This window comes from Dermacentor andersoni, chromosome 2, assembly GCF_023375885.2.
Source record: "Dermacentor andersoni chromosome 2, qqDerAnde1_hic_scaffold, whole genome shotgun sequence".
Taxonomy (NCBI): domain Eukaryota; kingdom Metazoa; phylum Arthropoda; class Arachnida; order Ixodida; family Ixodidae; genus Dermacentor; species Dermacentor andersoni.
In genome coordinates, this window is record NC_092815.1 from 60,054,815 (window position 1) to 60,071,352 (window position 16,538).

At 47.2% G+C, this 16,538-nt stretch overlaps 1 protein-coding gene across 2 annotated transcripts in view; it reads left to right on the plus strand.

Moving 5' to 3' along the window:
- The window catches only part of LOC126542225 (uncharacterized), a 54,817-nt gene that overhangs the window by 33,156 nt on the left and 5,123 nt on the right, over window positions 1-16,538 (plus strand). Inside the window, exons 2-9 of one of the 2 annotated variants that reach the window (XM_055077089.2) lie at window positions 495-600; window positions 1,629-1,734; window positions 3,706-3,881; window positions 4,930-5,106; window positions 7,018-7,149; window positions 10,897-10,990; window positions 12,226-12,495; window positions 15,148-15,444. In XM_055077089.2, coding sequence (XP_054933064.1) covers window positions 546-600; window positions 1,629-1,734; window positions 3,706-3,881; window positions 4,930-5,106; window positions 7,018-7,149; window positions 10,897-10,990; window positions 12,226-12,495; window positions 15,148-15,444 — 1,307 coding nt within the window. In that variant the 5' untranslated portion in view covers window positions 495-545. Of the gene's footprint in view, window positions 1-494; window positions 601-1,628; window positions 1,735-3,705; window positions 3,882-4,929; window positions 5,107-7,017; window positions 7,150-10,896; window positions 10,991-12,225; window positions 12,496-15,147; window positions 15,445-16,538 lie in introns of those variants that run through there. The other variant, XM_055077094.2, reaches the window with a different exon arrangement.

A 16,538-nucleotide genomic window follows, 5' to 3' on the forward strand; every position in this document is an offset into this window, starting at 1 on the left:
CTTTTACAAAATTAAGATGCCGTATACCTCCTCTAAATTTTTACTTACACAGGTCTGGTCTCGCGATGTCCCCGCTTTGTTCTTATTGCAGTGCACCTGAAACTATCGAACATTATTTTCTCTCATGCCGCCGCTTTCTAAGACAAAGAAGAATATTAGAATACTCATTTACCAAACTTGGCCTATCACTAACCTCGACAAACATTCTTTCTTTTGGGGCAACTTCACTGGGAACCAGCCACAGGGATGCTTTTCTTGCTGTTTACAATTTTATTAGAGAGACAAAAAGAGTACCTTGCTGATTTTCTACAATTATCCATAGTTTCTATTACTTAATTTCTTTACGTTAAATTATTTTATCAAAATTCTTACGAATTCTTTCATTGCAAGTCTAAATTACAGTTCTATCGTCCCACGCTCCACTATTCAAATCTAGTTTGTCTATATTTCTAACCTTACGGAAAACCGCCTGCTTCTTGGCCAATCCCCCGTAGTGGGTACGCGCCACTGTCTGGGACACAAGACAAGACAAGACAAGAAAGCGCATGCCCTGCACGAGCCTCACGAGCGTCTCATCCAGAGCTCCGGAATTCGGAACAGGCAAGTTCTTCCATAGCGTGTATTTTTAAAGCTTTTTACGCGTTAAAAAAAAAAATGCGGCTTTAGACTTGCCATGTGTTCGGCTGCAACTAAGCGTTCCTTTTTCTTAACGCCGTTCACTAAACAGCCGATCTCGCAGTTGAAGAATCGCTGGAGACTATCAGTAAGGGCTAACGTGAGCCGCTTCGTTGCGACAAAACTAGGCGCGCTCTTCTTGCGACGTTGGACAGTACTCCATCACACTAACGCTGTGGAGTACAGTGAAAGCTATGGATCGCGTCATCCAACGAGAAAAGAGAACCAGAAAGGCTTCTCCATTGTTCATCTCTAATCGCGCGATGCCAACTCAATGGGAGTTTTACGCAAAGATTAGCAGTGACAAACAATAGGCGAACCCGCCGCCGCCCCTTGTTGTTTGTTAGATGGCGCGACCACTATAGTTTCCAGTGCATGCACGGAATGGCTGATAAAGTGTAAAGCAGATGAAGTGCTCACTTCAAACTAGAAATAGAAATCTTGGTTTCCCGTTACTCTCTCGAATTTAGCGTTCCTTTGTCTCAACTCCTAAACTCTATCGAGCTACCTTGCTCATCGAGTGGATTCGCTACATGACAGCAGTTGTGCCGTAGTGCAGGGCACACTTGTTAAGAGTGCCCCCGAATACGAGAGGCACACACCATCATCCTTGGAAGCTCGTGCAGCGACAGCCCCCGACTTGGCGCGTGCGCATTTCTTTAGAGAAAAACGATCACTAGTTTTCCGTGGCGCTAGTTTTCAAAGCAGTATATTGCAACAACGCCATATAGAACTCGAAGCCTAGGGACTCCCGCTTTGTTTTCCCGCTGTGCTTGTTCTGTATTGTTTGGGAGTGACATACCTTTTTGCCCAATTGTAGTACTCTGGCTGAATTGATTTTTTTTAGTTAAATCGTGACAAAGATTAATTAAAGAAATCGCTTTCTTGCATGGCGTCTCGCTCGTTCTTCCTTGTTTTCTTATGCGACCCAAAAATCATATTCGTACTTTCAGGCATGCTTTTTCTCTTGAGACTGTTCGCATGCCTAGGGCTTCTGCACCTGCTCCACGCCTTGCCTATGCAGAACACGACGCCATCATCACTGCTACGATTCCACGGGTAAGAAACAACGTGCCGCACATCCCCGTGAGAAGAAACCTCGCATAGAGAGCCAGCAATTCTTATATAGAATTTGTTTTCATGCTAAATTTTAATGACGAATCTTGCAAACCCTGTAGACCACGCATGTCTTTCGCAGCTCCGTCTTTCGGTTGTGTGATTGAATCGCGACCGCGCCGGCGGCATTTAGATGGGAGCAAAAAATGCAAGCACACCAGTGCGCGGCGCGTTGGGTCCACGATGAAAACACCCGGGTGGCAAAAGTTAATCCGAAGACCCCAGTATACAGCATGCCTTAAATCACGCTGTGGTTTTGGCACGTAAAACCCCAGAATTTAATTGCTTTAAGAGCGCTGCCTTTGGCTGTTTTCTTAACAAGTTACATGCATTAGTTGCTCACAGCTGTCCCCTTGGCATGCCGTACTCCAGCTTCTACTTAAGGCATGTCGTCACTCCCCTGCTCATTATCCCCAGCAATCATCAACAAATAGCTTTTGTCTGATTTCATCGGAAGTCACTACGCTTCTGCGCCATTCACGCACACATGCTACCAATACTTGTCATATTATTATTTGTGATGGAGGTTGTGGCCCAAGCACCGTTATAATGAACGGCGCATTCTTTTGTTAAACGAGAAGAGAGGGGGTTAACCGATGGTCCCGATTTTTATTAGTCATATGATAAGAAACCAGCAAACACTGACACCAAGGACAACATAGGGGAAATTACTTGTTCTTAATAAATGACATAAACATGGACATGGCTCAATTGGTAGAGCATCGCACGCAAAATGCGAAGGTTGTGGGATCGTTCCCCACCTGCGGCCAGCTGATTTTTCATCCACTTTCACTTCCATTAATTTATCGTTTCTTTATATCATTTATTAAGTAATTTCCCCTATGTTGTCCTTGGTGTCAGTGTTTGCTGGTTTCTTATCATATGACTTTCTTTTGTTGTAGCATGTGATTTTGCATTCAGTGTCACCATGATTTCGCACGTATATTATAGTACAGAGTGATACGAGACCTCCTCCTTTCGTCATATACCTGAGTCGGCAATTTTGTTCGGGAGCCCTGGCGGGCTTCTATTTCCGCTCACTTCCTTGAAGGATAACCTTTTAAGCTTTACGACAGAGATTAGAGAGCTAGGGGTTGCGTCTATTGAGTATGCATCAGGAGAACGCTCGACGTGCTTCTTCGCTCGTTACTTTATGGTTCCTTGTCCGCGACTTTTTCTGCGCTGGTCCCAATGTGCATTACAATTAAAACTGAAATCTTATTTCTTTTGGCGCGAAGTTCTTAGTAACCCTATACATTGACACGTTCGCGCTTATTACCAAGACTGTGATTTGATCACTGGCAATCGGTCACCTATCACACATAACAGTAATTGGCCTAATGGCGAGACTGCCACCACGATAATGGCTAAACGTGGACGGCGATTCCATGTTTTGAGATCTTTTGTGAATATGGCACTCACTCTTTTTTCTAAGACAACATATGAAAAGCTAAACACAAAAACAATGTTATGGATTCGCTATGATTCGAGACAATGAGAGAGACAAAATAAGTTCACAATTTTGCCTGCTTGATTGTCTGCACAAAATTCAGTGATCAAATAAACTTGGGGAAGCAAAACTGCCATTTGGTTTCTAATCTAAAGGTCATAACTGGTCATGACGCTTCGTCGGCAAGTACTAGCACAATGTTGCAAGTTCAGAAGTTTCTTATCCAAATATGGGATCCATAGAAAGCGTAGCTCTTTGAGACAACACAAAAATGAGTTTTCTATCACTCCATCTGACCATGCAAAGTCTAGTTGAAGAAGAAGAATTGTCACCACGAGGGGCGAGCACGGAGCGGGCTATGGGAAACATACGAAGTGCGTGCAGTGAGGGTACAAAGCATCCTTCTGCCTGATACGAACTCCCTACAAGGAGCGTGCTTGATGTGTCTATTCGTTTCTTCGCAGCGATGAGCGAAGTGATCACGACGAGATGGCTCTGGACGAGCCTGGCAGAGGGATAAAGGCATTTCGAGTCGACGACGACTTGGAAGTCTCTAAGATGGCTGCAGGAGAGGAGGATGGCAGCATGGGCCGGAACTACTACAACAGGATACTGAGGAAGAAGGCAGCGGTAACTCGAGGTACGCAAGTCATTGACTTCAAGTTCATGAGGCAATGTATGCTTCGAAAAAAAGAAAGAGTATAGCTCCCTTCTGTTAGAAAGCAGTAATGCTGTAAACTTTGTTACTTCCCCTCTTCATTTTGATCTGTATGAATTCGAAATACTTCACTGTGGATTTTCAAGCAAACTTTCTTTAAGCAACGCTCCTCGTATTCTAACACACTTGAGGTATCAAAGGAAGGAGTGGCCTAAAGCAATCAAGTACGTACTCTACGGTACACGCACAATCAGCCACTTAAAGTCTGTAGAGCGCAGGGTAAAACATATCTACCACTGCATTAGGTCACAATGAAACTAGCCACCTCTATCACCAGCTGACTGGTGGCGTATCAGAATGCCTACATGTATATTTGCGTATCATTTTCGCGCAGGTGTAGTTTCGCATGCATGAAAGCGCAACGTTCAGGCACTAGCCAAAGGTTGGCACCCTTTCTAGTCAGGAAGTGAAGGGAAGGGCATGCACTGCAGTTTAGTAGTGGGCAAGTGGCGGGCAGCCCTCGGTCTAAACATATTCCAGCCAATGATATTAGCAAACATGATGTTAAAGGACCCCACCAGCTAACGGCAAGCAATCTTTGCGAGCGAGGAACCGCATCTACTGAAAGCATTTTTACGCTAAATCAGTTCATAAGATCCTATTCCAGCCTCTTACGATGCTAGGCACGAAACAGTATGAAAGACCACATCCGAAAGAAAAGATATATGATTTCTTCCCGAAAAACTTTCTGAATGCGATAGTTGAAGCTTTGTGATTGCAGCGCCTGTGACACGCTCAATACTAAGCCGTTATTTTGTTCATCAATCTCACTTAAATTCTTTTCCAGTTCCTTTCAAACCAAGTCAACAGCGCGTGCTCCACCCTGCGACACGGCGCTAATACATATGTAATGGAGCAAAACTCATGCTCCATTGCATGAATAAGCATGTAATATACGAGCAAAGTATGCGACATTCTGGGCTGCCCACATGTGATGTCGAGCGTTCACCTCTTCATTCTTCGGCGGCAGGGCCCCGTCCGCAGGTCCGGCCCGAGCGGCACGAGACATGCGACGACGACCGGGACTGCAGGCGCTCGCCCAGCCAGATCTGCATAAAGCACGCGCGCGAGCTGCATGGCCGCTGCCAGTGCCCCTTCTACCGTCCCGTCGAAGCCACCTTTAACGGCGTCGTGCGATGCGTCACCGGTACGTGGAGGCTCGCTGGCTGCGGTGTTCTGCTGCGGAGCATTAGGTCGCGGGTTCGATTTCTGGCCGTGGTGGCCGCATGTTTACGGGGGCGAAACGCATGTGCACTTAGATTTGGATGTACGTCAAGAGAACTTCAGCTAGTCAAGATTAACTCGGAGCCCTTCCACTAAGACGTCAGCCTGCAATTCAGCTTTTTGTTGTTGTTGTTGTTGTTGTTGCTTTCGTATCAGCACGCACAATATGCATTTACGATGGCAGCTTCCTCAACGACGCCTTAATGCCTAATGTAGACTTGCTTGAGCATCTGTATTAAAATTATACGTTACCCTTGACGCCAGGTATTGTTTGATGGCGGAAACTAGGCAACACAAACAATCTTAGCGGTCGCTTGTTGATATGTCTTCTTCCTGCTTCTATAGCATATTGTTCTGACTATGTGACACGAGCTTTCTATTGGTCATACTCGATCGCATAAACTTGGACGTTGAATTATTTTGATCTTTATCGATTCTGCGCCATGTCATCATATAGCAATATATCTTTCGAGCACTCCTGTGCTTGCAAGCATAAGCTCTAAAGAAAACCGCGTCGGTACGCAGGAAGGTACTTTGCGACACTTTTGTTGCATTGTTGCCGCCATTCCAGAGTGCTCGAGGCGACCCGTCACGTGGTACCAAATACCTACAAAGCGTATGTGGGATGCATTACAGCGGGTTTAGTTAGATTCCTTGTAATTATTCGTGTGTCGATCGGCGTAATCTTTTAAGTAGACAAAATAAAACATGTTAATTGAATATTGGAAACGTATAGCTTCATTGTTTTACTTTGTTTTCTGCCAAGCATTGCTTTCTACATTAGACACGGGAGTTTTACGGGCCGCCACCACCATGATCTGATTTTGAGTGCGTCGTAGTAGGAGACCCCGGAATATTTTTGACCACCAGGAACTTTCTAACGTGCTCCCAATGCAAGATACTCGAGTGTTCTATGTGTTTTACCCCCCAGGGAATACCAGCGGCTGACGAGCGGCTGGCTGATACCAGCGGCTGGCGCCACTGGTTTAAAACCCCTGAGCTCAGTATCCACAGCCCAGCGCCATAACCACTGAGCCACTGTGGCTGTTTACATTGCTTTCTCTCCAAGATTTCTGAAGAGTACAAATATTATTTCATAAAGCATCAGCAAACGAATTCTGTTACATATACGGTATGCAAAAACAGGCTGGAAAATAAAAGCACCAATTTAGCTCAAAGGACAACACGAACGCCGACTATCAACTGAAAGGTCGCGCAGCGGCACAGAGGAAGGAAGACAAGAGAACTGTATTGGCATGTTCATGATAAGGCAGCGTCAACGCGTCAATCATGGCAACACTTGTATACGCTCTCCAATGATACCCGTTCAGGCGTGACAATTCACCTCTATGCAAGATGTCCAAGGGCTAGCTTCTATACGCGCGCGCTACTGCTATTTACTGATAAGCCACTCCCCGACCATATGACGCACTTCTTCGATCATTTGAACAAAATTTCTCTACACTCCATTTTAGGAGTAGGCTTGTAATTGCCCGAGTGTACCTAGGTTTAGACGTTGTTTCACCGGCGAATGATCGATCACGCTTTATTAGCCCCTGACTGACGGGACGACTCGCGCGTTATGCGTGATTGATGGGCTGGCACTGCATTCCCATGCGCATGCGCAGGTAGTTCTTTTCCTGTATTCCTGTTTTGTTCGCCGGCCTTTTCATACCGTGATTCTCTACTAACATTTAGCACTGTTTCACGGTAACTTTCAGACAGTGTACTTTTAACACCGGTTAGTATTTCAAGAGTGGCATAGTATAACGTAACTTGTCTGTGGTGTCCAACGAGGGTTACCAATAACCGATGTTCGGGTCGTTGCGTACAGCCAAGGACTTGTTTGACGAGTGCCGAAGCAACGAGGAGTGTGCGGCCACCAACCCGTACCTGGAGTGCGTCAACCGGTTGTGCTCCTGCCAGCCTCCCCACGTCCTCAAAGACCACGCTGAATGCATCGGCGGTGAGCGACGTTTTGCTAATCAGCGCCCCATTTGTATAAGTGCTTCATCCATAAAGCGTTTCTGACTTGTCAGCTGCTGACGTAAAAAAAGTACGTGAAGAAAAGGGAGGAAGTTTAGCCAGTGTAAAGATCTGCTGGCTAGTTGTGGTGAGACAGAAGGGTCAAAGGGAACAAAGGGTCACATAGAGACATGCGACCTAAAAGAAAAGAAAAAGATATAAATTAGAATGTCTTCAGGGGCTAGTTCATTCATTCTATATTGACTGATTGCTAAATGCGCAAAATTGGCAAACAGGACACCACCCACGATTCTGTGTGCCTCTTCTTGTGTGGTGTCCTGTTTCCCAATTTTGCGCATTCAACAATCAATCATTAAAAAGAGATAAATGTGTACATAAGGGCAATAGCGACGAACTGCTTAAGTGTACAAAGATTTTTGTAACAGGGGTCCGGAATTGTTAAGCAGCAACCACATGGAACGTACAGTCAGCAGCAAAAGTTTGCGGGATATCCAGTGCATGGCGGAGCGACGCCAAAGTGCAGTGCGGCGCCACCTGCCGCAACCGCGCCCAGTGTCCAGGCTAATGGCACTTCCGCGCCAGGCATTCTTTGTGCATGTCTGTCCTTTCTTCGCTGTCAGGCATGTCGCATCGTTAGGTTCCCCGGTATGCGCTTTTAACTCACGTTATAGTCGCTGAATCGCTTTAGGACCATCGCCGCATGTCTGCGTCGGCTGCTGCGATGGTAGGCGGAGATCCCGAGTTTCTTTTGCGTGGCGTGCTACGTTTTCTGAATAAATGTCATCTTCCATGTCGTGTTGCCGAACCAAGAAGCATCCTTTTTCTACTGATAACACGTGCATCGATCCGCTGTCCTTGTGACCCACAATTCCTGTACGCTCTTCACTGCTTCTGAAACGACAGTTTGTGTTGTAGCGTGTACTCCGACGATGCCGCCTCGCGTTCCGGAACACGAAAGAAGGTATATTGCACGCCTCTTCTTGGAACGCGTGCTCCAAAAAGAAATACGGCGCCTGACAGGAAGGTCTAAATCAGCTGTAGCGCGAGTGGTAAAAGACTTCCGAGACGATAGAGGAAGGATTGCTGACGCCCACAGCAGTGGAAGACCGATGATCTCTGGCGAAGAAGAAGATAAACTGATTGTTGCCGCTGTTGTCGCTGATACTTTCTTGAGCGCCAATGTAATCAAGAAAGAGCTCGGTCTTCATATTTAATGCGACACAATTAGAGGGCGCCTTGAAGAAGCGGGATCGCAAAATTGTGTCGCAGCTCAAAAGCCATTCTTAACAGAGAACCAACGAGGGCAGCGGCTGGAATTCGGTAGGGCGTGCGAGCACTGTGGTGTTGAAGAATGGGGCCAAGTCATCTTTAGTGACGAATCCACGTTCTGCACCAGGTGGGACCAACAGCAGAGTGTTTGGCGGCCTCTGAACTGCAGGTATGGTTGAGGTTCACGTCTTTACGAATCTGTACTGCAAAACGAAGTGGAACCTGTATTTTGTCTTTGGCGAGCAGCTTACTGTCTAAGTCAATACTAAGCTGTCTAAAAGTACTGTCTTAGCTTACTGTCTCAGTAAATGTGCCCGCTGTATTTGTTTCATCAGCCATCACAGAGAAATTTAGCAACTCAGCTAGCAGCATTCTCGTCACGCAGGCATTTTTTTTAGTTGTCACGCAGGCATTTTTTTTAGTTGAAATGTTTCTTTTTCTTAAAAGCACCCGATTCTCAACGAGGCAAACAGTCATGACAGTTTAGAATAGTTCAGCTTCCCTTTTCGCTCGCCGAATTCCGTTAAGAAAGCGTTTTGTCTGTGACGATAAAAGTTGTACTCGCCGCAGGTATGGCGTATTTCATAATGGCAGCTTTTTTTTTCCTCGTTCTTTTTAGATACCGACCGGAGCACACGTAGTGTGTGCTGTCGAGTGCCATCAGCAAAGATGGACTTGGCCCTTCAGTCCGCATCGATGGAAAGTTGAATACTCAGTCGTACTGCGACATCATTAAGGAGACCCTGGTGCCGTACGCACTGGACGGTCCGTTCCCTGACGGGTTTTACTGGCTGCAGCACGACCGCAGCCCAATGCATACTGCGCGCCTTGCGGGCGCTGCTTGCTGCGTTTGCCATGGCCTCCAAGCGGCGCGGACGTCAATCCAATTGAGAATCTGTGGGGCCTAATGAAAAGGCGCCTCGCTGCCCAAAGTCATCGCATTCCCAACGCCGATGCTCTTTGTAAAGCAATCGAAGAGTCATGGGACACACTAAGAGCAGAAACTCGACTGTATGGGCGCCATTGATTGGGTGCTTATTTTTCACATTTGCAAATGCTTTCGTGTAGCCTCATGCTCAGAATCAAAGCCGGGCACGTAATTTATACTATTTCACATCGGGTGCCACATTGGAGGTGTATGCATTCTACAGAAAAGCATGATGACACGATAATTTACCGCGGCAATCATCTTTTTGGGGGAACAGAACGGGAGAACCCACGCGCCGTGCGATGAGACAAATGACTCTAGATAATAATATGATCCAGATAACTGCGGACGACCTCCACGGGTGTCCCATAACTGAAGCGAAACTCGGAAATGTCACGCCAGGCAGGTGGCCAGGAATTGTTTTTCGGGAATGGGCTAAGATTTCCGCGCCAAGCAATTGACGGAGATTTACTGGGTGGCACATGGCCATCAAAGAAAGTGCACTTGAATAATGTGCCACGCTCAACTATCACGCTTCGTGGGAGATAGCATTTATTCAGACAACAGCGCGCTTCGCAAAAGGCGCCGGTGGACGCCGTCCATCGCGCCAGCCATACCAGATTAGCTGCAATTACCACACGGCGCCTTAGCGGCTTCTGCGAGTCCCATAAGCGCACCGCGTCGGCATCCCAGGGAACCAAGCGATGCGACATGCCTGACAGCGAAGAAAGGACAGACATGCGCAAAGAATGCCTGGCGCGGAAGTGCCACTAGCCTAGACACTGGGCGCGGGTGCGGCAGGTGGCGCCGCAATGCAGTTTCGCGTCGCTCCGCCACGCACTGGAGATCGCGCAAACTTTTGCTGCTGACTGTACATCCAGCGAACGCACGGAGCGGCACTGCCTAGCGTTTGCTAGCCCGTTTAGCGATGGGGATGTCGTAAGTATTACAATCCAGAAAATGCTGTCTGTAGTCACATTAAACACGTGTTGTCCGGTATTGTTGCAAGGTATTGATACAACATGAAACGAACAGACGTAACCAGCGTTCGTTTTCCTATATTTTTTCATCTCTCAATTGGGATTGTTATATCTTCTTCTTGTGCTATTTATTATTTGGGTAATATGTGTTGATCCTCGTAGGTTCCTCCCTTTATGACCACAGTTTTCTTCATAATTACTTCGTAATTCTTCATAATGACTGAAAAAGAAACTCCGTTGCGTATACGTGCTTCTGAAACAGAATGAAAGACCCTCTCCTTTTTTCTTTTTCAAATAGATATACTATAACAAACAGCTTTTGCAATTATAAGCCTGGTATATGTTACGTCGAACTATTATACAATGCAACAAGTACATTTGGTGCATTTCGCAATTCCTTATCTTCAGTGACGAGGTCTTGTTAGTACTTGACTAAGGGATCTCCTCTTGCATATTGTGCTCCATCTGTGTATCTTGCAACCCTCTACGTGTAGCAAACTCAAATGAAAGCTACGAGCCTGTATCATTTAATTTACTTTGTGTCACACAGGTGCCTCGGTACAGGACTGGATCTCCCGGCTCGTCCTTGTGGCAGTCCTTGCTGTGACGGGAGTCGGTATGGCTGCCTGGCTGATTTCGAAGCGGTAAGCTGCCAAGGTAATAGCATACGTTCCTATATATGCAAGTGCAGCAGCTCTTTGCCACTTCGATGTCTTATTTTTCTAGTTAAAAAACGTTAACATTGTGTTATTTACGCGTGATGAAACAGGCGCTCTTTTGCAGCATTAGGAGCAGTGAATCACTCGTTATAGAGCCACTACCGAAAGGACCGTATAAATAAGTTGCGCAGCTTCCTACTGTGCAGCCTCGTTGGCACATCGTCCTTCGTCTTATACCCAATCTGCAAATGGAGCTTTGTCATAGTTTACAAACGCAACATATTCCTGACATCATGACGGAAGTCGCATGGAATAACGTATGTAGACAGCTCGGCTAAATGCGGCAACATTCTCAGATGTCGAAGGCAGCTGCTCCGGAAATAGTCTTGGTCAATTCATGGCTGATAGCTTCCTTTGAGCTCACTTTCTGGTGCCCAACGCCTCCGCTCTCCACATTAGACAGTAAGCTTGCAGGTGCATAAATTCAGTATATCCTTCCGACCATAATCACCTGAAGCCAACAGGCAAGCAAGCTAGGGAAAGTATTGAGGAAAATAATTTTTCTATTATTTGAAATGTAGAAATGAAAAGCAAAAAAATGACATGAAAGGGGACGAGCAGCCAAACTTGTCGCCGATGGGAGGTCAGCCACCATCCTCAGCATTGCTGTTGCGATGCTTCACCTATTAAGCTACAGCAAAGGCTATCTGCCTGTATTAAAATCAAGTTAAGGGGTTTTACGTGCCAAAACCACGAGCGGCAGATTGAGGCACGCCGTAGTTTGGAACTCGGGAATAATTTCGACCATATGGGGTTCTTTAACATGCATCTAAATCTAACCGCATGGGTGTTTTCGCATTTCACCCCTGTCCAAATGCGGCCGCCGTGGCCGCCTGTATTTTTTCTTGTCTACTTGTGTATGTGTACTAGATACTATCAAGGGGTTGTTAGGCAGCACCTCTTACGTGCGTGGCGGCGGACGTAGAACATACTTTGAGCCGCCAGCATCACGTATAGAAAGCGAACTTCAGGAGCAGGCAAGTGGCCCAATAAACCCTCCTATACAACTTCGTGGCGGCAAGGCTGCCAAATTTGAGGCCCTTGCTACGCAATGAGCAAGAAGAGTCACATTGTTTTTTTTTTCTCCTAAAAACAGACTGTTCATGTGTGGTTACAACGCTATGCATGAAACTATCTTTTGTTTCCGACCGTATTGCCAGCAACCAGAAGTCCAACTCGGACTCGGGCAACAGCGATGACAACGACGCGGAAGGCGCGCCGGCTGCCGAGCCCGGAGCGTCTAGCTGCCGGCAGCAGCCGCCAGTGCAACATCAGCAGTCGACACATCAGGCGCCTGAGTCACGCTATCGCGGTTACAGCGGCGAAGGTGGCGGCGCCGTGCACAAAGGCTACCAGCACAGCGACGTGCTGAGCCGCCTCAACGTCCCGCCCATGAAGGACTGGGTCCGCGTCCCCAAGGGATTCAGAGGGTGAGCACGCCGTTCGTTTTTTAAATGCCATTTTGTTGCTTTACGGAGCCGCACTATCTTTTTCAGCAGTTGACGTGGTCTTCGAGAAAGCAAACGCTCCATCCGATTTTTTAGTCCATGGTCATGGGCGTTGAGTTGCGAAAGCCCTGACCCCGTGAAGCGTGAAATGCTCTTTTCTGCTTTTTAACTCTTAATTTTGTCAAAAGATTGCTGGCGCCGTTTCCAACGAAGCTTTCTCTGCGAACACTCGCACACTTTGCTGACTGTAGCTTCTGCTTTCCTAACTCTAGGCCACGTGCAAGCGCATCGGTTTCCTTTAGGTCAAAGACGCAGGAATGAAAGGAAGAATAGTAATCAACATTATCGCTGTTTTCGTCGTCGTATACTTCTCTTTGCCATGCACCTGTCGTCGCTGTTCTTCCTTCGACAAATATTGAACATCGCCTTGGTCATCTTAACATGGCTTCGTCGACGTATATGCCTTCGCATAAACTGATGTTTGCGTTTCTTCATAACTTGTGAACAATGTAGTGCACAAACCAACGTAGCATGGCATTAGAGTTAAGAATTAAGCGGTGCATAAATGTTTGATCAGATTGCACGTTGTATAGGATGATAACAAATATAATTTTATACAACGTATTTAGTTTTACTTCCCGCAGATTTCTGTCATGTACGTTGGATCTGCATATTTTTTTCTATTGAAAAGCAGGAGTCCCAACAGCCGTGTTACATTTCTGCCTTGGGCCGACTTATTCCAACATGTGTTAAAGCTAAGGCATAAAATATCAAGCAGTCGGCATGCAGTGTTGCATCTTGCCATCAGTGGTTGACCAAAGTCGAATGATGTCATCTTGAGGCTGCGTGTAGTATCACTGCGTTGAGGTAAAAGTGCTTTTGAAGCTCAAGGGTAACTTTGCCCTTGATGTTTTTCATACACAAGGGAATAGACAGATATAAGGTTACCGTCTCTGCGTCGGGCGCCTCGCTCTACTGTTAGGGTTGGCGTCTGACACCACGTAGCAACAGGAGTTTCGCCGGACCTTCTACCAGGATTCGTCAAAAGAGGGTTGACTTCTCCTGCGAGGGTCAACGTCAGGCACCTTGCGCACAAAGGGCCTTCTACCAGGATTCGTCGAAAAGAGGGTTGACTTCTCCTGCGAGGGTCAACGTCACGCACCTTGCGCACAAAGGGCCTTCTACCAGGATTCGTCGAAGTGAGGGTTGACTTCTCCTTTCCTTGCTCGGTAATGCAGGAGGAGGGGCCCTCTCTCTGTGCCTGTCACGTGACATCGACGGAAGCAAGATCCCGCCCACACTTGTAGAGAGCCTATTTAAGGGGCTCCGAAATGTACTTTTATATACTTCATGCTTTTCTCATTTTTTTCAACTACCTTTGAATAAACCGTGCTAGTTTCGCACTAGCAAATCGTGTCGCCCTTGCTCGGTCGCCATGGTCTACCGGATGCCTACAGCCCGCCGACAACGCCACGCTACCCAATAAGTAATGTCGGTCGAGCTTCGATAGGCAGGCGCCGCTACTTCTCGGCAGCAGTACGGTACGCTATCCTGGAGTACGCAACACTACACGATGTCAGCATGCCATGTTCACCCCCCAAAAGAAAGCGATAGCCAAAAGGGAGGTGATATGGCAATCTAGATAAGAAAGTTTACACTACGTGCAAATGTCGATGCGTTCTGTCGCTTGGCGAGTGAAATTTGCATAAAAATCCTTTGGTCTACTTGGGGCGTTGTCAGTCTGAAAAGTTGAATAACTTGCTCAGGCTCGCTAATTTCTATGCCAATTTGCATTCGGCCTAGAAATGCGTTCAAGAAGATGTTGTAAGTGCTACATTTGGCAGTAATACAACGGCACAATGACATTGTAAGTGCACAGAGTTCTCGAGATCAAAACCAATTATTTGTAGAAATTATTCAAGATAATTGTAAAAGCAAACGACTATTTGGTTATTTTCCTTAGACTAATTAAATGAGCTCACATGCGGCGTAACTCATCACATATAGACGAGTCGATCCATTGTCCACACACTGCAATGATGTGAGAGCCATCTGTCCCAATTTTATCCTGTACCGTAGTGAAGGACCAGGCTTGAACACGCCTGGGAATGCGCGCACGCTGTGAGGAGTGTTACCGGGCAACGGCGGACGTGTCCTTTCTGAGCAGATGTCCACTGCGCCACCGCAGCGGAGGACTGTATGTACCTTATGCGCAGCTCTCCCCTTCTCACCACTGCACATCTCCTTGTTCTCCTCTCCATTTTCCTACTACGGACCACAGCATGGAAACCCGACCGACACCGCAAAGAGTGCTTCGCTTTAAAATTGCTAAGATGCTGTGGTGCTATCACGAACTTTCTCTTTATGAAGGGAACGTAGCTCGGCAAGGGCTTAAAATGGGGGCCTATTTCAAAACTGGATCGCCAACTCAATGACTGGAAAAGGCTCTGCGTCTGTCCAAGACCCTTTATAAATATTATATCTGTTCCAATGATCCCCAACGCACAGTAGATCAGGAATATCCCTTTCACCCACCCTCACGTGATTACACCGCATTATTCTTTTTATTTTTTGCCGAGTAGATTGCTTTTCTAGCAAGGAGGGGCACGAACTCGTGCCCTTTTGTTATTCCAGGAACGCCCAATGCACCCTCGATAGTGCTGGTGGAGGAGGCGCCGCGGATCAGAACCGAGTGATGTGGGCCCAGCAGGCGCTTACCTCTCTGGCGTCACCCATCTACCAGAACAAGCTGGTCAGGCGCCTCATGGCGGGCAAGGGCGCCTCCAGCTCATACCCCGACTCGTCCAGCGTCGCCGAGCCAATGCCACCCCGCTCGGCGATGGCCAGTCCGGTGCCGCCCTCGGCCCTATCGGCACGCTACGGCAGCGAGGTGCCGCCGCTGCCCATTTCGCTGCAAGCGTCCTTGCGCAGGTATCTGTTAGCTCGAATATGTCGAGGTTATACGCTGTTGTCCTAACCTCAGTGCGCGCGCCCGACTGTGCGTGCTTCTATGTGTGCGCGCATGCCTGTGTGCGTGATTTGTACTGACCGAAAATCATTTCTGGGGTTTCTTCTCCCTCTCAGCATGCACACTATTCGCGACTATTGCACGTAGAAGTGAAGGTGCCTAATGTCCATCCTTCTCCACTGACGGCAAGGAGCACTTCGGGCGGGTATATACGTCTTATGGTAGCGTGCATGACTATTTTGTTAGTAATGTGCATAGCCGATCACGTATACGCACATTTTCAGGTATACACACGAAATAACAAAATTCGAGAGTTAAAGCAGCTGCTGCGTTTCTTTCTTGCATTTTCTGACTTCCAATGTAAAGTAATACTTACCAGCCATGCTATAAGAAATGTGTTTGCACTAGTTTCGGTCATCTTACCTTGAAGATACTTGTGCGTCGTACATCTATTGACGGAAGAAACTCAAAACAATGGCGGAAGCATACGTGACGACATGTACTGAAATCTCGCAGGTAGGCGCCATTACTTGCAGAATTCATTTGAGAGGCCGCCAAAATATCACGCCACAGCAAATGGAGGCTTCATCTGGACTAGTAGCATTTGCAACTTGTTACTGCTTGCGCGCAAGTTCGTAAACGCTCTCCGCGAGTCCTTAAGCCGGTGTATGTAAGCGAGTGCATGTGCGTCAGCGAAACCATGTGCAAGGGCGAGCTGAAGAAATACCTTTCACTGCTGTTTGACAGCAGGCTCTACGCCACGTATTATTTTATGTGGTTAGAGTGATTCTACACTTGCCATGAAGGGACAGCGTCATTCACCCAAGTGGCACCGGTATGCCCATAGGGGTGTGACGAAGTGAATATGTGCCAGTGGAGATAGATAGATAGATAGATAGACAGACAGACAGACAGACAGACAGACAGACAGACAGACAGACAGACAGACAGACAGACAGACAGACAGACACAGACAGACAGACAGACAGACAGACAGACAGACAGACAGACAGACAGACGGACAGACAGACAGACGGACGGACAGACGGACGGACAG